Source organism: Panulirus ornatus, chromosome 40 (genome assembly GCF_036320965.1).
Source record: "Panulirus ornatus isolate Po-2019 chromosome 40, ASM3632096v1, whole genome shotgun sequence".
NCBI classification, from domain to species: domain Eukaryota; kingdom Metazoa; phylum Arthropoda; class Malacostraca; order Decapoda; family Palinuridae; genus Panulirus; species Panulirus ornatus.
In genome coordinates, this window is record NC_092263.1 from 11,564,023 (window position 1) to 11,589,682 (window position 25,660).

A 25,660-nucleotide genomic window follows, 5' to 3' on the forward strand; every position below is an offset into this window, starting at 1 on the left:
TCAAAGGTACTTACAAAAATTTTCCAGCAATCAGTTTGTTATCTTTCTTGTTCATCCCTGTGAAAAATTGCCCAATGCTGCACCCAATCCACATTTAGATTCATCGCACCAAGTTATGTAGCGTTATACTAATGGCATTCAATATTTAGTGTCATTTTGGGCTTCAATGGGGTTAATATTGCTTACATTTGCAGTATATCGCTGAGTATTTTTAATGATGCTTACGACAGAAGGGGTTTGCATGAATATTCTTAAAATGAGAGGTTGCTACATGCCAGGAGTTCCGGTAGAAAGTACCCACTCCTAATTCTCTTTAATCTGTACTCAGATTATCTGTTCCCAGCAAGTAAGGATTCGACGAAACATCTACAAACAATAATGGTTCAAAAAGTACTAAACAGTGGCATTCCTACCTCATTCTTGAACACCAATCCAATAGACAGATACACATCTGAAAGTATAATCCCCAGGAGTCCATGGCAATTTGTACAATATTACATTGGTTCAAGCCTTCTCATTCCTATGATACAACTTCCATGCTGATGATAAAACACTTAACCCTGAACCATATTACACACCCGTGCGACAAGGGGTTACAAGGAAAAGAAATTGAGAGGAGAGAGAGAGAGAGAGAGAGAGAGAGAGAGAGAGTGTTTCAGAGTTAAAATGTTATTACTTGATCTTGGACATCTTAGAACAGGATATAGACATGAGAGATTAAAACAACCTTCAAAAATATGAGTTTTTAATCTAAGTTACATGGTGGTGCCACAATCTTTCACTTTCCAATCAAAAGAAGCGTAGAACTTAACCAGCACAGTTTTGAAATTCCAATATGTGGTTCCTAAATTCATTCGATCTTTAAGTTTTACATACATAAAAAAATAAGGCACAAGTACAAAGTATTATGACTGATGTTGAGCTTGCCATTTTTCAAACTTTTTTCTCTGTGCTTCCATAAGCTTGGAGAGCTTCTTCGACTGGCTTTTGGTGATCTCTTTTCCATCCTTATCGTGAGTGGGAATACCACTGGCATCCCACTGGGAGTATTCAGGTGTGCGGTACATATCCTTTGGATCCTTTGGTGTCTCCCTGGGTTCCTTGGCCATCTGCTCTGCTTTCTTTTTTGTCTTCTCTTGTCTTCTGGATTCCTCCTGATCTTTTTTAGTCTGAATTTCTTGCATCAATGCTGCAGCATCGACTAGCTTTATGCTAGGAGCTCCTGGAAATATACATTACTAAATTAGAAACTTTCTTCATACTCTGAGGCTTAAACCCCAGAGAATGGGGTGGAAGAATACTTTTCACATGTCTCCTACAGGTTATAGAAGGCAACTGCAAGGGGCAGGAGCCAGGGTGGAAATTCTCCCCTCCTGTATTATCACTTTCTAAAATCAAAAGCATAAGAAAGTGAGGGTATTTTCCTTGATTTTTTTTTTCTTTGCTTTGTCACTTTTTTTTTTCTTTGCTTTGTCACTGTCTCCCGCGTCTGCGAGGTAGCGCAAGGAAACAGACGAAAGAAATGGCCCAACCCACCCCCATACACATGTATATACATACGTCCACACACGCAAATATACATACCTACACAGCTTTCCATGGTTTACCCCAGACGCTTCACATGCCCTGATTCAATCCACTGACAGCACGTCAACCCCGGTATACCACATCGATCCAATTCACTCTATTCCTTGCCCTCCTTTCACCCTCCTGCATGTTCAGGCCCCGATCACACAAAATTTTTTCACTCCATCTTTCCACCTCCAATTTGGTCTCCCACTTCTCCTCGTTCCCTCCACCTCCGACACATATATCCTCTTGGTCAATCTTTCCTCACTCATTCTCTCCATGTGCCCAAACCATTTCAAAACACCCTCTTCTGCTCTCTCAACCACGCTCTTTTTATTTCCACACATCTCTCTTACCCTTACGTTACTTACTCGATCAAACCACCTCACACCACACATTGTCCTCAAAGTATATTACTGATAATACCACTCCACCAAAAATGCATCCATCTGTAACTATACACCCCCCAAAGGCATCCCAAATTTCAGTATGCCTTAGATTTGCCCCTTGCTTCCTGTCAAGACCCTTGCATTCAATCCTTTCACCACATTAACCATAAACATTGAGAAATCACAAGGAAATCACACATCCTTGACACATGCTTACCTTCACCAAGAACCACTCAACTTCCTCCAATTTAACTTACACACATGGCTTACTGTCCTGATAAGAACTCCTCACTGCATTTAATAATCTTTTATTTACCCCATATATATCCTCTTTGTCAACCCCTTCTCACAAATTCTCTCCATATGTCTAAACCATTCTCTTTTCCTTAAGTTTTGTATAAATAAGTTCCACTTCACAAACATATAGGTGAATATGATATACCAATCACTTACCCCCTTCCCTGTCCTCCAACCTAACACCAAGAGGTGGAAGCATGTCATCTCGAATACCATCACACAAACCCAGCAACTGCTTTTGAAGCTCTTGAACATTCATTTCTTTATCACGGGACCACTGTCGTAACTGCTCTCGGATATTACCAACTACCTCTGCTACAGCAATGAGCTTTTCAGAACCCTGAAGGGCAAAAAGAATAAATTAAGCACAGTCTCAAACTGATAGGTACAGATATCAATAACAAGTATATTAAACATAATTCAATGTTTTCAATGCTCTCTCTGATCCCCTTTCTCTGTACAGTAATGCCTCATATGTAGCTGCAATATCATTATATACACAAAGTAACTCCCAAAACACAAAAGATAATAAAACATGAAATTTGATTTTTCTTTTATAGAAATATTTTTAGTACCTCAGAAATTTAAAAATATATTAATCATATAGAGTACACTGCAATAGTTAAATAAGTTAAAGACCTCTAATAATTTATAATCATTTGCTTGATTCCCCATTAGATGGAGTGAAAAGTCTGTCCTAAGAAAATGGGCAACCCTGCCCTTTGCCAATCTAAGTGGACAAGAACAAAAACCCTAATTTCAAACAAATCTAATACTAACAGAAGAGAACATCTAGACACATTTGATCCACTCCACATAATTGGGAACAGATGTAATGGTTTTTAGGATACAAAAACAAGTGTATACGAAAGTTTTGTGAAAATTAATTTTGCATTACTAGAGGCTGTAACTGGCTGAAAAAAGACAAGGAAATCTGATCACCAGAGGAGGACATGTTAACCTACTATCCATTTAATGCTAAAGCCAATGAGAAAAGAGTAACTAAGATATAAGTGGGGACACGATGGCACATAAATAACCTTACCTGGCCTTCACAAGTAGAACTGTCACCAAGGGGTACTCCAAACATATTCATCAACTTGCCTATGTAATCACTGATGTTCAACAGTAGCTGCGAGTTTACCTGGGGAATGAAGGAAAACTTCACATATGACATTTCTTGGAGAGATGAATGATCCACGAAAGTTACTTTCTAGGTTTTGTCTTACATACCATTTAAAGTTACCAGTTTCAGAAAGCTGTATTTTTTGTATTTCTGAAAAGTGCAAAATCCATGAATTCAATCTTCTTTGACTTATCAGATCCAATGGATAAGCATCCATTCTATCTTTATATCTAGTATCTTTAACTCCTTTTCTGACTTACACAGGATGGACCAAGTGAAAACATATATATATATATATATATATATATATATTTTTTTTTTTTTTTTTTTTTTTTTTTTTTATACTTTGTCGCTGTCTCCCGCGTTTGCGAGGTAGCGCAAGGAAACAGACGAAAGAAATGGCCCAACCCCCCCCCATACACATGTACATACACACGTCCACACACGCAAATATACATACCTACACAGCTTTCCATGGTTTACCCCAGACGCTTCACATGCCTTGCTTCAATCCACTGACAGCACGTCAACCCCTGTATACCACATGACTCCAATTCACTCTATTTCTTGCCCTCCTTTCACCCTCCTGCATGTTCAGGCCCCGATCACACAAAATCTTTTTCACTCCATCTTTCCACCTCCAATTTGGTCTCCCTCTTCTCCTCGTTCCCTCCACCTCCGACACATATATCCTCTTGGTCAATCTCTCCTCACTCATTCTCTCCATGTGCCCAAACCATTTCAAAACACCCTCTTCTGCTCTCTCAACCACGCTCTTTTTATTTCCACACATCTCTCTTACCCTTACGTTACTTACTCGATCAAACCACCTCACACCACACATTGTCCTCAAACATCTCATTTCCAGCACATCCATCCTCCTGCGCACAACTCTATCCATAGCCTGAACTAGGTAACCATTTCATCGACAAACTCCTAGGGGTGGATGAACAAATGAGTTGATTGTGGACCAGATGCCATACCCAGGACTTAAACATATGCATTTGACACTGGTTGGCCCATATATGCGTCAGGGTCAGGACTGCTAAGTGCTACACAATTGAGGTCCATCATCCAGCAGGAAGCTAGACAGCACCTCAGTTTGAAAAATTCACATGAGGTTTATATATGTCTCCCTAATACATGTTGAAACATAATGAAGACTTTTCTCTGTATCAAGCTGGGCCAACAAACTTCTCTGCATCAAGTATGCACAGCGCGGCAAACATTTATAATTTGTATGCAATATATAATCTTGTGACATGGGAGTCTAGAGGTTAGATTGCTTGACAGTGACATCTAAAGTTAAAGGTGCAAGTCCTTTTCTATAGCAAAGTGCTGAAATTCATAACTTACTTTAACATTGTTATTCATGTACTTGTTAGCTTCTGTGATGAGATCCCGTGTGCGATCTAAGGTAGTTTTTGTATCAATGCTATCACAAAGCGCTTTGTGAACATCAATTCTGAAAATAAGGGTAAACATCTTATCTACAGCTATGTGATGCCAAACTGTGCTTACACATATTCTAAACCCAAGAGTGTCTTCTAATGTCCTAATAAGAATCTAACAGATAGTATGACTGCCAACTCATAAATTTCAAGGTATATGAAACAAGGTGAAGAGATCACAGTAATGCCAAAAATCAAACTGTTAACAAAAATCAAATAACAAGAGACACTTTCACTACCAATGACCAGCCAAAAGTACATAAAACACTACCTTGCAAAAATCTGCATGCTATGATATTTTTCCTTGCCTATTACATAAATATATCCCTGGGGATAGGGGAGAAAGAATACTTCCCATGTATTCCCTGCGTGTTGTAGAAGGCGACTAAAAGGGGAGGGAGCGGGTGGCTGGAAATCCTCCCCTCTCTTGTTTTTTTTTAATTTTCCAAAAGAAGGAACAGAGAAGGGGGTCAGGTGAGAATATTCCCTCTAAGGCCCAGTTCTCTGTTCTTAACGCTACCTCACTAACGCGGGAAATGGCAAATAGTATGAAAAAAAAATTACATAAATATAATAAATTTGAGCTCCCCATTATTCAACAGTCTTCAATTACAGCAACAGCAAAAGAAATTACTTTTCCTAATCATTATATAATCACAGTTCAATATAATCAACAATACAGTCCATTTCCACAAGCAATACTTATGATATATGCATGAAATTTCTTTCATGTATTGTTCTTGATTTATTGTGCTAACAAGAATGTGTCTACTGACCCATAATAGAAAAAAATGATCCAGGGGTAACATGATGTTCTGCCCACACATTCTTAGCTGGGGCATAACAATGGCATGAATATCACATTTTCAATTACAGATATAAATATTTGATCATCAAATATTGTACCATTTTCTCATAAATTTTTACCTAATCAAATGAATTTGACCTGTCATTCTTAACTTGTTCATCATTCCCTTGACCTCTACCATAAACACTGCCAAATACTTTTACTATCAATCTACAGTTGCATGGAAGAATAACTCAGTTGCTATTGTAAGGATATCTATGCACACACTGAAAAATACAAATGTAAGACATGTGTAGTGTGGAGACCATGTTTATTATGTTCATAGATGAAAGCCTATCAAATGATATGGACCTAAGGAATGTATGGCAGAAGAACTATAGGGTGCCAAGGGAATGATAAAAATGATTTTGTATAAAACGTTATGAGGCAGTCTGCAACTGATCCACCTTGTGAAATGGATAATGAAATCTAAAACACTAGAAACATAACAGAAAAGATTTATATGAAAATGACAAGCAAAGATGTTGCAGTGCACAGGATCTAAAATTAAGTGTGTTTTGACTTGTTATAACTTCAAATCACATACCTGCAGTTGTCAAATGCTGACTGTAAAGTCACCTCCTCAGATGACCAAGTAGTGCTTGTGTAGCCAGTGCGACGAATGAGGTCCTGTATATTTAACTTGAATTCACTCAACATTTTGTAAAACTGTCGAGCCCCCTCCATCGTGTTCCTATATTATAAAAACAGTGGCCATTACAGAGGAATAAAAATCTGAAACAAATCAAATTGAAAGAAAAGCTAAAGAAAAATAATCATGCTGCAAAGCTTTGTGATTTCCAAAGAGTACACACACATACTTCAAGTGAGAATCTATCAAAAGCTGCAATACAAAAAATGTCCAATACATCCTTTCACACAAAGGTATAATATGTAATAGATTTACATCTGGAGAGAGAACTGAATACTACAACATTAAATCTACCAAAATGATACCTAAAACTGATTTGAGTGTTCACATGTAAAAAATTATGTTCCACCTGTATGCATAAATATAATCCTTACTTTGTTAACTGCTGTATAGTTGGTAAAACCCAGGGAAAAGCCTTAAAATTTCAAGTTTATGTATCACAAACACTCCATGGTGGTGTATTAACATTGATGACCTTGATGCATTCACAGGCCACCAGGAGTCAAGCCAGAATAGGTTTGAATCCTGATCACAAATACATATCAACATATACACATATGCATACACATACAAAGACATATACATATATACACATGTACATATGTAAACTCACTTGCCTTCATCCATTCGTAGCACCCCCCTGCCCCACAGGAAACAGCATCGTCACCCCCTTACATCAGCAAGATAGTGCCAGGAAAACAGAAAAAAGGCCACATTCATTAAAACTCAGTCTCTAGCTGTCATGTGTAATGCACTGAAACCACAGCACCACAGACCTTCCCATGGTTTTCCCCATATCACAAGAGTTGCAAAACAGAAAACGAGGAAAAAAATAAATCTTACGAGCTATAATCAAGAGTGTCCTTCCAAGCATGCAGCAGGAAGGCGATGCGAAGGTGCGCAGCTGAATTAGCCTCAAGAGCCTTCTTGATGGTAATAAAGTTCTTGAGGCTCTTGCTCATCTTGCAACCATCAATGTGCAGGTGACCCGTGTGCAAGAAATAGCGAACCTGTAACAAAAAAGTTCCTTGTCTCAACTTGTGTTCAGCTTTTATTTTTCATGTCAAAAATGTGTTACAAGGGAAAAGAATTACTGAAGTTGTATAGCAACTCTTTACTAGTTCTCATGTATCATACTCAAAAGGTGTTGACAAGATCATCCATTGCCAATGAGATGCAAGCTAAATCTTCTCTTATAATATTTGTCACTGGAAATTTTCAAACATTCCACTGGTGAATTTCTAATTGCTATTACACTAATTTCTAATGAACATCCTATATGCTGGTTTGACAAGAACACATACGTCTTTTTTCATACCATTCGCCATTTCCTGCGTTAGCAAAGTAACGTTAAGAACAGAGGACTGAGCCTTTGAGGGAATATTCTCACTTAGCCCCCTTCTCTGTTCCTTCTTTTGTTATATTAAAATCGAGAGGGGAGGATTTCCACCCCCTAGCTCCCTCCCCTTTTAGTCGCCTTCTATGATATGCAGGGAATACATGGGAGGTATTCTTTCTCCCCTATCCCCAAGGATACATACGGTATTTACCAAGTAATAATATTCTAAGTTAAGCCATGTCTGTATGTTTGTTAACTGAAAATGTTAACTCCCCATGAAGAACCTCCTCCATCTTTCACTGAAATGTATCTGCTCTAGCCTTCTGTATCCACTACCTCTGCACATTTTGTATCACCTTAGCTCTCCATGTGGTACATTATCAGTAATCCTGATAGTTTAAGATCCCTTTCTAGCCTGGATATGCCTTCCTTTTCTTGAACAATTCATGCACACATTGAGATATGCATCTCAAATGCCTACAGCTTACGTACCATTCTACACTTACAAAACATGCTTCAGCTTAAGGTACATGAGCAAGAATGGATGGAACCATTCACTTCAACCATCACATATCCCTATTTTTTCCCATTATCTCCTTAGAACTTCAAGATAATGTCAGGCTTTCAAACTGTAGCTCAGTCTTCTTTCCACATTCTAAATCAAATATACAAAGATTAACCAACAGCTTGTGTGAATCCAAAACATTCTGACTTCCATTTTCATAATTATCAATCACACATAACTGCATCTTAATGGGTCTGGACATAAGGTATTTCCCACCTTCCTTACAACAATCATGAAGTAATGTACATAAAAATGCAAATCTGAAGTACACTCACCCAGTGGTCATTGTTGTAATGAGCTTCAGCCTGGGCCAGTTCATTATCGTGGTGGGGAAACTTAAGGTCAACACCACCTAGAAAATACATAAGGTCAACAGCTCTACAAGTAGCATAATTTACAAACCATAAGAATATATGCTATGAAATATGACAGAATATCACTGAAGACACTCTTAATAGCTCACTGGAAGATTTCCTTGACAGAATCAATGAGAAACATTTAGGATATTGCAAAGATTAAAAAAGGCATTGAAACTGATGTATATGAGGAAAATTACTATACACTTAACAAAAAGGAAAATACAACTGAGAGAAAGAAAAAATATTCTTACCAGTATGTATATCCAGAGACTCTCCAAAGATTTCTGAGGCCATGGCAGAGCATTCAATGTGCCATCCAGGGCGGCCAGGCCCCCAGGGAGAGGGCCATGCTGGTTCGCCAGGCTTGGAAGCTTTCCACAGTGCAAAGTCATTGGGGCTTCTCTTTTCTTGTGCTGCGTTTGCAGAGAGGGCACCTTCCCCTTCCTCCAAGGCCTCCTGATTGCCGTATGCTTCAGGCACCAGCTGTCAACCAATACTCAAGTTATCAATTTCAACATATCATAACATTATTACACTAATACTTTCATTCCAAGGATGGAGCTAATCATAGGTTTACTTTTATTACCTATATTCATTCATGTTTTACACCTATCCTGCCATAACTGTATAACTCTACACATTTTTCTTAATGAATCTATCAGTAAACAAAAATGTAATTTTCGTTTTATAACACTGCCTTACCTAACTTCGAGTCAGGAGTCGCATGGACACACTTAATGCTAAACTGAAATTAATACATTTACTTTGAGAAAGGGTTTTCATCTTTCTAATAATAAGCATTCAACTGTTGTGTTGTTTCAAGCATTATCTGGTTACTGCAAGACTTTAGTCATATACAAAGGTTCCTAGATATCCAGATAGGTATCTCTCCATCAATGCACTGAAATCAACAGTTAGTGTTCGCTCCCAGGTGAAAATCATCAAGTAGATCAGTACAGATGTGTTACATTCCAATCTAACTCATGAGCCCACATTTCTACTTCTTTTGCAAAATATTTTACCAACCTTCAAAACAACAGCACAGTGGACGAAAGGTAAAACATAATTCAACAGCTTTGAGAATGTCAAATACATGAAAATTTCTGTCCCTTGTAGCTGATCTCCAGTTGATATACACAGATGACTGATCTATTGCCTTTTAAACAGACAACAATACTTATCCGAGAGGTAGTGACTCCTCTGCTTACAGTTTCTATGTGGAAATGACCTTTGTAACCAGCAAAGATAAATCTGATATCTCCCTTAATCCCCCTTCTGTGAAACAACATGGATGCAGGTCTCTCTAGAGGTTAAATATATCAATGTAACAAAGATGCATGAATAAAATACTTAGTTTAGGATGTTTACCTACATAACTGGTACAAATTACTTAGCCTATGTAACCAATAATTTAGTACTATGCTAAAGATGATATATGACTGTAATGATGATGATTCATCTTATGGTGGTATGAAATTATTCTTAACTGCATGTATGAAATTTGAAAAATCATTTCCTTCAAACACAACCAAAAAGTAATACTGAAGATTAAAGAGGAATTAGCAAATCAGTTTCCTGTAGAGACAGTAATCCATGTAATGTAAGAACATACACCCCAAAGACACAACTTCACCAGTTCTATTCAGTGAAATGGCTTTAGCAATTCTGTTCTACAAGGTGGCTGAAACTCATCACTGACAGCTTAAATTTCCCTACTAAATAATTAATTTTCCCTTTACCATGTCTTCTTTGGGCCAACCAGTTACTGCCCCTACAATTTAAAGAACAAAGTCTTTAAGCTGTTATTCCTTCTCTGAAACAGGGTCACTGAGCTTGGGGCCTAAATGCATAATTACAATAAACAAGTCTGACAAATAAATAGCCTAGGGAATTAAAATGGCAACAACTGAACACATAGATAACTTACTTTTGCATAATAGTGGTTGGGTTCAGCATCAAACTTTCCCACATCAAAGTACACGGATCCATTGGATTCATAAGCATAACCATTGTCTATTATCTTTTTAACATACTCAACAATCTGGGGTACATATTCCGAGACCCTTGTGACAACATCTGCAGGAAGAACCTGGAAAATTCAAGAGATCTTTAACATTCCATATTTCCCCCTGGACTCTTTATAGGAAAAAAAGAAAAAAAAATTGCTATAAATATATCTGCTAATCGTCTACCACCATTATCACCTTTCCCAATTACATGGGGTGACTGAAGTATATAAAACCTCAAAAATCACCCAAACACATCCTTAGTCCATGCCTACAGTTCTGAGGTAAAACGAAAACTTCCAAGCTATAATAACAGTTTATACTCTTTTTCAGTTTACAAACTTGGTCAGCTTCTTAAGTGAGACCAAAGTCTTCATCAATCGGTTTCTTAAGTTGGACCAAAGTCTTCATCGACACCACCTCCATGCAAAAAGCATCCATTGCACATGATGCTAATCACTCCTCTTGCATTTCAATCTCAAACAATACTATCTGTATTTGATTCTCTCTCTCTCTCTCTCTCTCTCTCTCTCACACATACACAAGGACTCTCGTGGTGAAGAGCTTAATGTCACTGACCATAATTTATGCACAGACCTGCTTGTGTTTGAATCTCAACCACAACAGGCAGCCCACAGCCTACCCAGCAGTTCATCATCCCCATGCAAAAGGTCAATAAACGGTTACCTGGTTTAAGCTCAGCTGTGAATGTGTGTAAAGGGTACACAAATAAAAAGACATAGTATATACACAAAGATAAGAGACACCAACAAATGTGTAAAACTCTCCTCATTACAGAAATAGTAATCACATCACAAATGCACTGAGCCCATTTGAGGTCATACAAACTGCTGCAAGAACAGTCCTCATGGTACATATCAATAATCAATACACTACCACCTCATTATCTTCTTCCAGATTTCTGGAGTGCTTCAGACTCAAACTTGTACCCTAAAATGATTCATCAAATAACATTTATGCCACCATTCATGCCTCCACTATACATGATTATCAATCATACTCCAGACATCATGTATAATAATAACCATAGTCCTTAACAGATCATGGACTCAATCACTCATTTCTGTCTTTAAATGCACTATCAAAGATCTTAACAATCTATCAGTTCAACAGGCACTCTTCCTATTAGGATAAAAAACTTATGGTGTGATTCTTTACCAATAAACATTGGAACAATTACTGCCTTCATGAAAACATCTTGTCCATGACAATTTTTCTTTCCATCTTTCTTTCGCACATATTCATGTGAGCTAGGTAGTAATAAGAACAGATGAACGAGGCTTAGAGTTGAAAAGCTTCGCTTGGCTCCTTCCTTTGTCACTTCTTTTGGAAAAAGATGTAGGAGTGAAGGATATACATTTTCCACATCTGATTTTATGTTCATTTCTCACCAATTCACTCATCAACCCATCTCTGTCTTCAGTTTTTCAAGATCAAGTCCTCTCAAATCTATCTGTAGTATTATATCTATACATCTTCCACACCCCCTAAACCTATAACACCATTGAACTAACACACATCACTACAAACTATATCTATTGTACTGCGTTACTCCATTCATACATACTAACACTAAAATACATACATTTAGTGCCTTCATATCTTTGATGAACTCTTCTTCATAATGGCGTGGTAATTCTGCAAATATAGAGTTATCGGAGACATCCTTTCCTTTTTGTCGATCCAGCCACTCTCCTAGCACACTAGCAGCACTGCAAAGGAGCTGTTCCTGCTTGATTGAGGCTTCGGCTGAATTCTGCAAAACTGATGCCGCCTTCACAGCATCAGCTGCAGCTTTCACCTGTTGACAGATCCATCCACAACATTATCAATTATCATCATATTAAGCTTGCCAATCTGGCTGTTATTGTTTTGGAAAGTATTTCCAAGAACTGCTGAACTGTCAGGTGGAAGAATCTTTTCCTAACTCAATACAACTGTCAGGTATGGAATAGCTACAAGTCACCTCACACAGCGATCTACTGCATTAGAGATACATTCCACAGTTGCATTAGTATTCACGTGTATAAAATCCTTTCTAGAGGTTGCTATGTACAGTACCAATGATGAGTCAAGTAATGATCCCTCCAGACCACAAATGAACAATACCTTGAAACTGAGTTGACGTAATATACATGAATAAAATCTAAGAATGTATTAATTTAATCAACCACACATTCATATGATACTACATGCACCAAAACTACAGTATAAGAAATAAGTGATGGTAACATCAGGGTACTGACTACACACATATATAATGGAAAAAATGAAAATAAATATGACACTGCAAAACAAGATGCCATTACATCAAGCAACTTGAACTTCCATTTTTATAAAACAGAATAGAACAAGAACTTACTGCAAATACAAATTAGATTGGTGTCTTCAAAGGCAAAATAGTACATGACATAAAAAAAACATTCTATGAGAATTTCAACCAATGAGTAAAAAAGTTATTATCAGATAAAAAAAAAGAAGTGTAAAACAGAATATCCAAAAAGATAAAAAAGACAATGGATGAATGGGAGAATGGAAAAAGATGACCAACTAATTTGATAAACATAGAAACGAAAGAAGAATGATGAAGAAATAAGAAATGCCAACATATACATACTGGATTCTTAGAATAGAAATAAGGACTGAAATAGTAATACATAGAAAAGAATAAATCAAAACGGGACATTTTGAAGATGGTGAAAAACATGAAACAGCCCCAAAAATATGCATGATGCTAAATGATGAATATAGTCAGTATTCAGTGCAAAAAAAGCTTTGGGAGGATGAACAGCAAAATCTTTATCAGTTATGAAGAGAAAGCCACTACAGAATCAGCAATGAGTTATCACAAGACAACTTATGGCAATAGGCTGACTTTGCCCATTCACTGTGGATGGGGTGTATTCACTAACAATAACCCTCTCTGAATCCCATATACAGTAAAAACAATGAAATAAAGTAATTCACAATTATGCTTTGAGTTTACATCAAATAATTTCATACCTTCTGGACCTCATCGATGAACATTTTACGTTTGTCTGGGTCTGTGGTGGTGGCAATAATAGCATTGTGTTGTTCCATGGCAGCTGCAATGTCATGATATACCTGCTCCATTGGTACCTGTGAACTGAAGATATGCTTACATCAGTCTCATAAAAAATCTAAACAGCAATACACAATCAAATGTAGGGATAGAATATTGAGATAACATTACATGAAATTTAATAATCAACTTTCTTTTTCTATTACATGAAATTCAATAATCAACTTTTTTTTCTTTGTTAGGGTCTCCAATCATAGACAAATATCCACATCAAGGTTGGGCCTTAACTGAATTTAGAGAGTTTAATGAAAGGGAAAAAGAAGAGACAAGGAAAAGTATTTACGAATTTTGAAGGAAGTGAAAAACCTGTCTTTTAAAATGTGTAAGGCCATAGTTATTGGAAAAGATATGAGTGGTTAGAGAGTTCCAAAGCTCCAAGGTTCAAGGAAAGAAACAGTTATCAAAACAGCCCACCCTGGAGTTGCCAACAGCAATGTAGTAATCATGTGATGCAGCATCTTGCCAAGTACTGCATGGTCTTCCCAGTGGTGAAGGCACACAAGCAGCCAGTTCTCAGGAGCTAAAACCAAAGTAATACCTATAGAAGAAGGAAAGTGAACCATGGGGCAAATGGGTCATGTTTTGAAATCAACCTGGGAGAATTTTTGAAGTTGGACTGCTTTCAATTCAAACTCTTTCAAGAATGGATGCAGAGCCAGAATCAACCTAGATGTGATAGCAGTACTCTGTATAAGGACAGATCAATTCTTTGTATGATGGTGAACAAGCAAACTAAAAGTCTTACGTGACTGCCAACATGTGCTAGTTACAAGATACTGTTCATGGATGTAAAAACAGATCAAGACAAGGATAGACAAAGATCACAGTCTTTAAATCCTAAAGTGGAGAAGTAAATGATACATATAAAGCATTTGGCTTATAGAAATGACACATCTCTAAAATGTATACATCTTCCTATATAGTGTATGCAATTTTCATGCATAAAAACCAGAAACTTACATGCAAAGAATTCATCAACCATTCTGGAGAATGTTCCCCTCATGCCTAGAGTTGTGGAGCCAACAGAATGAACTCTTCGTACCAAGCACATAAGAAAAATATACCAACTGCATGAGCATGCTTTAAAAAATATTGATCTGAGAAGAATAAAACATGCATCAGCAAGAGTTTTGAAGGGAGAGAGCAGAAACAAAGAAGCACGAAAATTTGAAGATTAGATGTACAAGAAGCAAAACAATAAGAAATGAATACAGTCATCCCCACTGGACAGCACAGAGTTCATCTAAAAGTAAAAGTGTGCCAAGTGGACCTCCAGTGCAATATTCACATTGCATTACAATACATTGATAAAACTTGACACAAGCTAATAACTGCAACTTACTCATTATACTGCTTGATAAGGTATTTGGTACGAGCACGCTTGATGATCTTGTCGTCAATATCTGTGATGTTCATAACATAGTGGACGGGATATCCAAAGTAGTCCTGCATGACACGACGAAGAATGTCAAAGCTGACATAAGATCTGAAGGAAGGAAAGCATATCATTGCATGCTGTGAACAAATACACAATATACCGATATACAAGTTTCAGGCTAATGGTGGAATACTAAGTATATGACACCAAAGACATTATCATAATTGAAATTACAATGAAGATACCCAGAAAAGTATCTGTAAAGGCTTTAATTACTGACTCACCCAAAACAAAATTTCTGCGTTACCAGACATGAATCCAACTTACAACCCATTGTCACCCCAACAGACCAACCATTCCCACTCAACAAAACTACAACCATGCTTTGCATTGCATGCAACACACTCATGCCATTCACTCCCCAAACACAAACATCAACACAATTACCATTAAGAAACTAAATGTCCTTTAAAACACTAGTACTGGTATCACATTTGGACAAGAAACCAAATCCCTTCGTATCCTCTATAAACAAGTCATGCACGACACCCAAAGCTATATCTCACTGGCTTAGCCATCATCCATCCAAATGCAAATGAAAAAGCTGCAAACCATTCAAAAAAAGAGCAATCAGAACAATTATCAGCTACTGAGCACCCACACAGATTCAAAACCTATAGAATGAAACAAACCAAATCAGGTCCATAGACAATAATCAATCCCTAACTAGAAACAAAAAGCTTACCCTACTTCATAATTAACTTACTTTCATGGATCCTCCCCCTCAACAAACACAATATTGACAAACTACATACCAAAACATCCTGTCAGGCACTTTACAACCACTATCCCAACCCATCCTTACATACCATCCCACCAGAACCAGTCACGGCACTTTACAACCACCATCCCAACCCATCCTTACACACCATCCCACCAGAAATGCATCATTGTGAAACCACACATTTCCTTTCCCATCTGCTTTATCACTTTGGGAACATCGGTATGTATAATCATCAAACAAGGTGAAATGCACACATGAAAAGATATGAGAGCTATCAAACAATGAGTCGAGAGATCCCCTTCTTGCATTCTAAAAGCTATCAAAGCATAGGTTTGGATTAGTCCAGATTACCAAATGAGGGCCTTTAGAAATGTGAGAACAAATTCACATAATAGTTATATATATAACAATCATATGAGCCTAAGTATATTAGAAAAGTATGAGTGAGGTGTATGCTCTATAGGTAAAGCCCTGTTCTCTTTACGATTGTCCTGTATTCAGGCCAAATCTGTTTATTTGTACAAAAGCTACATAAACCTGTGACAAAGCCATACTTCATATTGTTTGAACCATAATTGTGAAAAAAGAAACAGTGAACATTTCAAGCGTAATCTAACTAATAATATCAATCTCTCAAGATTATTAAATGAAACTCTAAATACCACTTCACAACATCTCATTCTGATATTTTGTGTTGTTAGTCAGATAAACTGTGTTTGTCTAATTTCTAAAAAGATATAGATATATGTGTGTGCGAAGAAACAGTATGAACAATTCTTAGCCAAGATTCATGACCATGTTACTACTTCAGACAGAAAAAATGCATTTTGCATGAAAACAAGATAGAAAAAAAGGAAAAATTATTCTCAAGTATACTACTACCATGGCATATGAAATATTTACCTAGCATGTCCCATGTGAGAGTCATCATATACAGTGGGTCCACAACTATACCATGTTACTACTTGACCCTGAGGCACAAAGAGCTCCTTCTTGCGAGTTAAAGAGTTGTACAGATGTAATTTTGGAGCCTCAACTCCCACAGGGATAGACCAATCTGGTTCAGGACGCTTAGGCATCGCTTAAGTGTAGAGGATCTGCAAAATATCAAGTATATTGTAAAAATACAAAAAAGATGGCAAATCAGACACTGTGTCATCAAGAAAAGCAATATCAAAAAAGAATCTAAATGCATTTTCTCCAAAGAAAAACTGCATGAAAAGTTAAATTAAGCTCCTCATGTGTTGCAGAACTAGTTCTTAACAGTAGAAAGGTTATAGAAATAACAAATCCACAACTTTACTATTCAGGGGAAGGAGGTATATTAAGATCTATCCTTATGTGGCTTATCTTCACTGAGGAACTATCAGCAGAAAGAGCCAATCAAGTTATCACAGTTCCAGGTCTTTGTGGCTAAGTACACAAAGACACCTACGTAAAACAGACAGACGGCGACATCACAATGTTTGGAAAGGAGAGACTAAAGAGAGGCAACAGCAGTGGAGTTTTTGAGCAGGAAGGTCTCACTTCCACTATGGCTAAGACAGAGGATGAAGCTGAGCCAAGCCACATATGCAAGCATTACTTCATACTGGGGCGAATGAGACTACTGTAGGTACGAAATACACGCTCAAACGAAATATCATACCAACATTTATACAACACACAGCTTTAAGGAAACTTGGGTGGTTTATGCTCAATATTACTTGAAATTTCATTAAATAATTATAATTTCTTAATGATATTAGTTCTAATCTACAATAAGGAACATCCTTATATGTTTAAATTCTCATCAAACTTGGCTAGATAATCACATTTACAAGTAACCAATTACCATGACAATCACATAATGTTCAAATATCATCAAAAAATAAGGCAAACTTTCGTGGCATGGAGGTTAACGTGATGTAAATGTCATGGATTATGTTGATTTCGGGAAATGTTTAACCTATTCTAATGTTAATTAACCCCACATTTCCTCTGATCCTGATACCCTCCCCACTATTAAGCTATTTGTTATTGAAGGATATAACATGATGATCCAAATCACCTTCTACCACTCTCATATCATATAATCTATCAATGCTAAAATATAATTAATATTGTCTAGTTTCAATGCGCCCCTTAACAGGAATTTTAACCTTCTACTAAACTAAAAAGAAAATAGTTCTTTCACTTTTGACTAAATCAAAATAAAACTTATACAAAACTAATCTAGTTCACAATAGGCTTGCCTGATAATTTTGTACAAAATGTTAGATCTTAACCCACATTTTCCCTGATCTTCAAAAGCATCCCTATTGTGTTTGGTACACCCCATACTCTAGGATGGGAAGGAGGCAGTGCACACAAAGTCATTCCCTCCTTAAAATTTCCATGATTTAAGTAACAAATCAGATGCCTTACAAGTATCATTTTCAAAATAAATGTATGACTGGGTCATGCATTGAAAATATATAATTAGCAAAATTTTTACAAGCTCTCATGTACTTAGCCAAGTAAACGCCAACTCTAATTTACATTTCACGTGACTGAAATGATTCACGCACTTTGGTTTGCTTATCCTCACAATTATCTCATATTCCGAAGCTAACCCTTTCTCACAAGTTTTTCATTTCATCAAGATAAAGAGTCAAGACATGAATGATTATACAACCTATCATTCTTGTAATGCATGAACAATTCCGATATACTGCTTTTCTTCAATACCACCAACATGAAGCATACAGACAAGGGGTGGGCAAACAGTGGCCCATGGGCGGGACATGGTCCTTTCACAGAGATGCGATTTAACCCACAAGGCCAGAGGGCACTATAAACTAAAACGTACATTAGGTCTCGACAAAATTTTAACCAACACAAGAGATCATGGGAGACACAGGAAATGGAAAGGGAGTGGCCTGAAGCTATTTCATTACGTAAAACACAATCCATGGGATGAAAAGATAAACTTAAGAATACCCATTCCTGCAGTAGGTTATGGCCAGACCACAACCTATGGGGCCAGACCACAACCTATGGGGCCAGACCGCAACCTATGGGGCCAGACCGCAACCTATGGGGCCAGACCACAGCCTATGGGACCAGACCACAACATATTGGGGCCAGACCACAACCTATGGGGCCAGACCTCAGCCTATGGGGCCAGACCACAACCTATGGGGCCAGACCTCAGCCTATGGGGCCAGACCACAACCTATGGGGCCAGACCACAGCCTATGGGACCAGACCACAACCTATGGGGCCAGACCTCAGCCTACGGGGCCACACCACAACCTATGGGGCCAGACCACAACCTATGGGGCCAGACCTCAGCCTACGGGGCCAGACCACAACCTATGGGGCCAGACCACAACATATGGGGCCAGACCACAGCCTATGGGGCCAGACCTCAACCTATGGGGCCAGACCACAACCTATGGGGTCAGAGAGTCTTGTAACAACGTTAAAGATGGTTGGGTTCAGCAGTTATGTTTAGGGCTGATATAATACGTTAGGTGAGGTTTCACTGGGTATATGAAGAGCAGAGAATCACCTCCAAAAATCATGTAAATTAGGAGACATTCATTCACGAAAATGGGAAAAGTATGGCCATAACCCCTCACACTTTCCTTCCTCACCCATATGGCCTTTTCTTCCCAGACTTAATTTCCCCTATTTTCCCCCTCAAAGAATCCAATGATTTATCCACTCAAACTTCCTCACTGATGCCTTTAAAAATGCCTCTTCCTCCCACCATGGCCATAGGACACCACCTTCCCCTTCCTCCACCACACATGGCCATGGCTGTCATGTCAAATTCCGACGGCTCTAATGTTACTCTTATTGCTTTATACTCCACATATCTCTCACATACCTACCTCAGCACCCAACATAGATAAATAGCCGATACAAAATAGGTCATAATAGGATGTGAAACGTCTTACAAACGTTGATATAATTCATAAAACTTTGAGTTTGAGCCAGACTTACCCCTCCAGCTGACGACGTGTCCACAACTCCCACAGTTCCTGACATTGCTGATGTAACAATGATTTATGATGAAATATATGATACATCTGCCCTTATTTCCTTTATCATAACTATAAAGTGGTTATCAAGTAGAATTACGGGTGATCATTATCCCAAATTAAAGGGGTAATAGGTTTATATATATATATATATATTTTTTTTTCATATATGAGATTACACGACTGGTTGACGGTCGCTTACTGTTACAAGTCCGGTTGCCGGCTGGGTATAAGTGACAAAGCCGGAATGACCATTTAAAAGCCCCACCTCTTGACCTTTACCCTTCTATGTCTTGAACTTATTTAAGTTATCTACGCTTACAGCGTCACTATCCATGTTAATCCACTCATCCACTATTCTCACGCAATAAAACTACTTCTTAGAGTATTTTCTATCAAGATTTATGTTCACCTTTATGTTATGACCTCTGAGTGTTCTAACCTTCAATATAAAATCATATGACCTATTGATGGTCAAGCTTTGACCTTAACTCCATTACTGACGGCCGGTTCGGTCATGTAACTTCATTCTAGACAGACGGCCGGATACCGGTCATTTAAACTCCGTTCTAGACGGCCGGTTGTTGGCCTTGTACGAGGCAACCAGACTGTCATTTAAACTCTTAACAACAATTTATTTGTCAAAATGAAATATTATCATCTTTATACCTGAAATGACCGGCAACTAGTCAATATGTTCCAATTACTCTCTAAGGAATGCAACTAATGTTACCAGAATTTGATATTAACTGTTAGTAATAGGATAGTAACTTTATATTAACAAATATATATATAGGGCAAGGTTTAGTGAGGTTACAGGTGTGGAGAATACAATTGAGAACAAAATGGTCACTACATTTGGAGCTGATGTCATAAGCCTTGTCTCTTTATAGTAAAATAGTGCCAGCTTTGCCAAGCGGCTAGGAGCAGCAGGAGGAGGAGGGACAAATTTCAATGAACTTTTGTTTTTTTTAAGTATATTTGAGCATTATATTGTGGAACGTCCAATGATAAGTCATTTTCAGACTCTCTAGTCCGGACTCTACACAAGTTAAGTGGGTATATCATACCGACTCATCTGTCCTTGGAAGACATTGTTGGTCTACCTAAGCATTGCAAGGCCGGGACTAAATTTATCCATTGGCGAGTCAAAGTTGCCTTCAAGGCAATTGCCAATGTAGGAAAGAGGGAAGGGGATTACTTAATAATGTATCTTGGTCTATGCTCTTGGATATGCAGACATGTACACTCGAAAGTTCTCTTTATCCACATTTCTTGATATTGATTTTGATGAGATCAGATATTTTTTTTTTTGGGGGGGGGGAACCTCTAGTCTGAATTTTTGTTCTTGTTCGGACTTCACCTAATCTCAAAGACCGTTCGAATATGTTGTATAAAAAATAATTAATTAAATAAATAAAAAATTAATAATCCCAATCATTGGTAGTGACATTATATATATATATATATATATATATATATATATATATATATATATATATATATATATATATATATATATATATAGACATCATTTCAGAATTGATATGGTTACGAAATATAGATAAATTTATTTCTTTGTAGATCATAATACTACTACACCTCGATTTGTATATATATCTCGTCTTTTTTTTATCTATTCTAATAAAATGTAAAATTATGCTTGTCATATCCATTGTGGATATGCTTTTAAAAGATCTACTCCATAATAGATTATGGTGTGAACACAGGCAGTAGAAGAAGAAATGGGCCATTTCAGAGGGTCTCCAACCTTTGATTTTTATGGAAAGATTTTTTGTTTAGACAATTTTGATCTTTTTCTTCCGCGATGGAAAAATATATGCTGAGTAGCAGCAACTGAGGTTGTTCAGTAAGCATATATATATTCAGATTTAACTAAAATCTACTAATTTGATGTACAATTCTTGTTAAAGAATTGTAAACAAATCAGCCCTCGGTCACACACACACACACACACACACACACACACACACACATATATATATATATATATATATATATATATTTATATATATATATATATATATATATATATATATATATATATATATATATATATATATATATTTCTTTTTTTTTCAAACTATTCGCCATTTCCCGCGTTAGCGAGGTAGCGTTAAGAACAGAGGACTGGGCCTTTTTTGGAATATCCTCACCTGGCCCCCTCTGTTCCTTCCCATAATCTACACTAAGATCCAACTAACCTCCATCAACCTGATATAATTTTTGTTAAAGAATGACAAAAAAAAGAAAAAAAAGAAGATAATTATCATTAAGTAAGCACACTCAGGCACCTCCTGACACAAAGAATTCTCTCAGTGTCCATTTCCTGGAAGTTGACGTAATTTCCTGTGATAAACTGTGTGCTATCATGACTCATTGTTATGCCATGTGTGTGTGTGTGAGAGACATGGCTTGATTTGAGCTGTGTGATGCAAGCACAATGGAGAATGAGTGTAAGGCTTGACTGATGAAGGCATGAATGGGTAAATGGATGAATGAAGTCAGTTATTCATGGATGATAAATGTCTAAATGGTTAGATTCGTTTGGAATGTTCAATGTATGAATGGTCATCATATATATATATATATATATATATATATATATATATATATATATATATATATATATATATATATATATATATATATATGGTGAGGCTTTGCCATTGGAAAAGCAGCTTCTTCAAAGAACTTATCCTAAAGGAGTCCACGTTGCTCTGCTACTGGAAGTAGCGCACCCTAAGACTACAGAAACGTCTGAAAAAGAAAATCCTGGTCAACACAAGGATTCTTACCGAGAAAGAGATCCTTGGGTAGATTGTAACAGATAGATAGTATACATGGATGTTACCGGGCTCCGCCTGCATAAGCCAAAGGTATATAGTCACCTTTGTCAAGGATGAGGCATCGTCAATGAACGAAAAGGAGTATAGTCTTCAAAATTCTTCGTACTTCAAATGAGATCCTTTTCCTTCTACTGACAAGCTCAATCAGGGCCTATAAGGCCATTCCAAACCCATCAAAATGCCGCTTTTCAAATGTCCAAACGTACTTTGACTGAAATCCGGACCGGTACTACCGTAGACTTTTAACATTGTTTAATATGTGTGGGGAAAATATGGGGGAAGACCTAAAGGAAGATCTGGAGAATCTAAGAAGGACCTGAGGAAGATTTGAAGCTGAGCCAAGGAAAATGTAGGGGGCAATTGGGGAAGACTTCAGAAAAACCTGGTGAGGAATTGAAGAAGGTTTGGGAAGAAACTGATGAAGAATTGAAGAAGGTTTAGGAAGGACCTGGTGAGGAATTGAAGGTTTGGGGAGGACCTGGTGAGGAATTGAAGAAGGTTTGAGGAGGACCTGGTGAGGAATTGAAGAAGGTTTGGGAAGGAACTGAAGAGGAATTGAAGAAAGTTTGAGGAGGACCTGGTGAGGAATTGAAGAAAGTTTGGGGAGGACTTGGTGAGGAATTGAAGAAGGTTTGGGGAGGACTTGGTGAGGAATTGAAGAAGGTTTGGGAAGGACCTGGTGAGGAATTGAAGAAGGTTTGAGGAGGACCTGGTGAGGAATTGAAGAAGGTTTGAGGAGGAAAAATTGAGAATCAGCTGGGCAGGACCTTGGGAAGACTTTAGGAAAAAGGTGTTTGAGAGTTTATTACTCTTCACGGTTGAACCGTAGTACAATGGAAGCACCAAATCTTGGATGTAGGTACTTTAGAATTGGGGGTTAGCGTTCTCAGCTGGTACTGAAGACATCTCTGAAGTCACCACTTTCTTTTTTGTACTACTTTGTTAAATGTCATGTATGTGTGTTGTATGTGATGCCTTAAAATGGTTGGTATTTTGCTTAGAAGGAGACTGATCGACTGATTGTTACGATAATTGGGTTTAAATGGAAGGAAAGCTATTTCATAGGGATAAGGTGTCGTAATTCTTCCTTACATCAAGGAAAAGACTGTCCATTCAAAGGTGACATGAGGCTGTGTTTATCTGGGCTTAAAAAGGTGAAAGATTTTTGTGGGGGTAAGCCATTTTTTCAAGTGTGCACACTGAGTTGCTGCATGTTTAATGTTTCTCACGTGGTGTCAGCGTCTTGCGTGATATTACAGGATTCCACCTGCATGAGGGCAGAACACAACTTGATTCATCGACAGTGGATTAGAATAAAAAATATATATATATTCTTGTCGGGAAACAGTAAAGGAACTCAATAACCCATCCCTTCCCTTGTTATTTACTGACTGCAGAAAGATGAAGATGCAGAAACACCATGAAAGGGCTCCTATAAATAAATAACTAATCCAATATCAATATGAATCCATTCATCTGAAGTTTATATACGTAAATGAACCATATTCCCGACGTAATTAATTATCGGCGTAATTAGAGGCCCATCCCAAAAAACCAAAATAACGTGTGTAGGTGATGACGTCACGGGCGGATCCGTTAGAGTGTGTGTGGGTCAGCTGAGCGGTTGTCAATAGTGGAAGATGTGGAGGTGTTGTGGCCAGTACTTCTAGTTTACTTATTACAACCACCTCACCCAACAACCCCCCCTTTCTTCTTTTTTTTTTTTCTACCACATGGATAACTTACGTAAGTATTGCTTACTCCAGCTGTACGTGAGAGAGAGTGTGTGTGTGCACACCCCCACTACTGTTTTCTTGACATTGAATTTTTTTTTTCCCTCCCTTGACTAAATGTTTATTGAGCGTGGGGTCGAGTGGTTAAGTTTTCCTGACGCCCTTACGTTTGGCGAGATTGATTTGCTGTGTCTTTCAGCTACCTTCTGGACATCTTTGTGAGAGATGGGTAGATCACAAGTATTCCTTTCCCCCTCAATAGTGTTCCGTGGACTCAATATAGACACAAGTGTCTTAAGGGGATGAGGTAATAAGGTTCTTGAGGGCTATAGGGGCTAGGGGAGGAGGGAATCTAGGTCTCACCTCATAAGAAAAAAACTATTATTGGAACTTCCAGTTGATATGTAGTTGGGCAACACAGATTATATATATATATATATATATATATATATATATATATATATATATATATATATATATGTATATATATATATATATATATATATATATATATATATATATATATATATATATTTTATTTATATATATATATATATATTTTTTTTTTTTTTTTTTTTTTTATACTTTGTCGCTGTCTCCCGCGTTTGCGAGGTAGCGCAAGGAAACAGACGAAAGAAATGGCCCAACCCCCCCCCCCATACACATGTACATACACACGTCCACACACGCAAATATACATACCTACACAGCTTTCCATGGTTTACCCCAGACGCTTCACATGCCTTGATTCAATCCACTGACAGCACGTCAAACCCTGTATACCACATCGCTCCAATTCACTCTATTCCTTGCCCTCCTTTCACCCTCCTGCATGTTCAGGCCCCGATCACACAAAATCTTTTTCACTCCATCTTTCCACCTCCAATTTGGTCTCCCTCTTCTCCTCGTTCCCTCAACCTCCGACACATATATCCTCTTGGTCAATCTTTCCTCACTCATTCTCTCCATGTGCCCAAACCATTTCAAAACACCCTCTTCTGCTCTCTCAACCACGCTCTTTTTATTTCCACACATCTCTCTTACCCTTACGTTACTTACTCGATCAAACCACCTCACACCACACATTGTCCTCAAACATCTCATTTCCAGCACATCCATCCTCCTGCGCACAACTCTATCCATAGCCCACGCCTCGCAACC

General features: G+C 37.7%; 2 protein-coding genes across 3 annotated transcripts in view; one reads left to right on the top strand and one right to left on the bottom strand.

Moving 5' to 3' along the window:
- Nucleotides 1-728: 728 nt before the first annotated feature.
- On the bottom strand, nucleotides 729-20,218 carry CysRS (cysteine--tRNA ligase, cytoplasmic). Of its 2 annotated transcripts, none has more exons than XM_071685521.1 (14): nucleotides 19,859-20,218; nucleotides 16,790-16,983; nucleotides 15,067-15,210; nucleotides 13,625-13,748; nucleotides 12,207-12,422; nucleotides 10,522-10,683; nucleotides 8,846-9,077; nucleotides 8,511-8,587; nucleotides 7,175-7,341; nucleotides 6,227-6,373; nucleotides 4,738-4,846; nucleotides 3,301-3,399; nucleotides 2,412-2,595; nucleotides 729-1,222 (listed from the first exon to the last, which is right to left on the bottom strand). In XM_071685521.1, exons 2-14 carry the CDS (start codon nucleotides 16,963-16,965, stop codon nucleotides 906-908), a joined length of 2,154 nt encoding a protein of 717 aa, XP_071541622.1. In that variant the 5' UTR covers nucleotides 16,966-16,983; nucleotides 19,859-20,218; the 3' UTR covers nucleotides 729-905. The 2 variants fall into 2 exon arrangements, with proteins under 2 accessions (XP_071541622.1, XP_071541623.1); XM_071685522.1 differs by lacking the exon at nucleotides 19,859-20,218 and adding an exon at nucleotides 19,592-19,689.
- Nucleotides 20,219-24,352: 4,134 nt separating this feature from the next.
- Nucleotides 24,353-25,660, top strand: part of Hmgcr (HMG coenzyme A reductase) — a 53,578-nt gene continuing 52,270 nt past the window's right edge. The window contains exon 1 of the mRNA XM_071685535.1: nucleotides 24,353-24,512. Coding sequence (XP_071541636.1) covers nucleotides 24,500-24,512 — 13 coding nt within the window. The 5' untranslated portion in view covers nucleotides 24,353-24,499. The remainder of the gene's footprint in view (nucleotides 24,513-25,660) is intronic.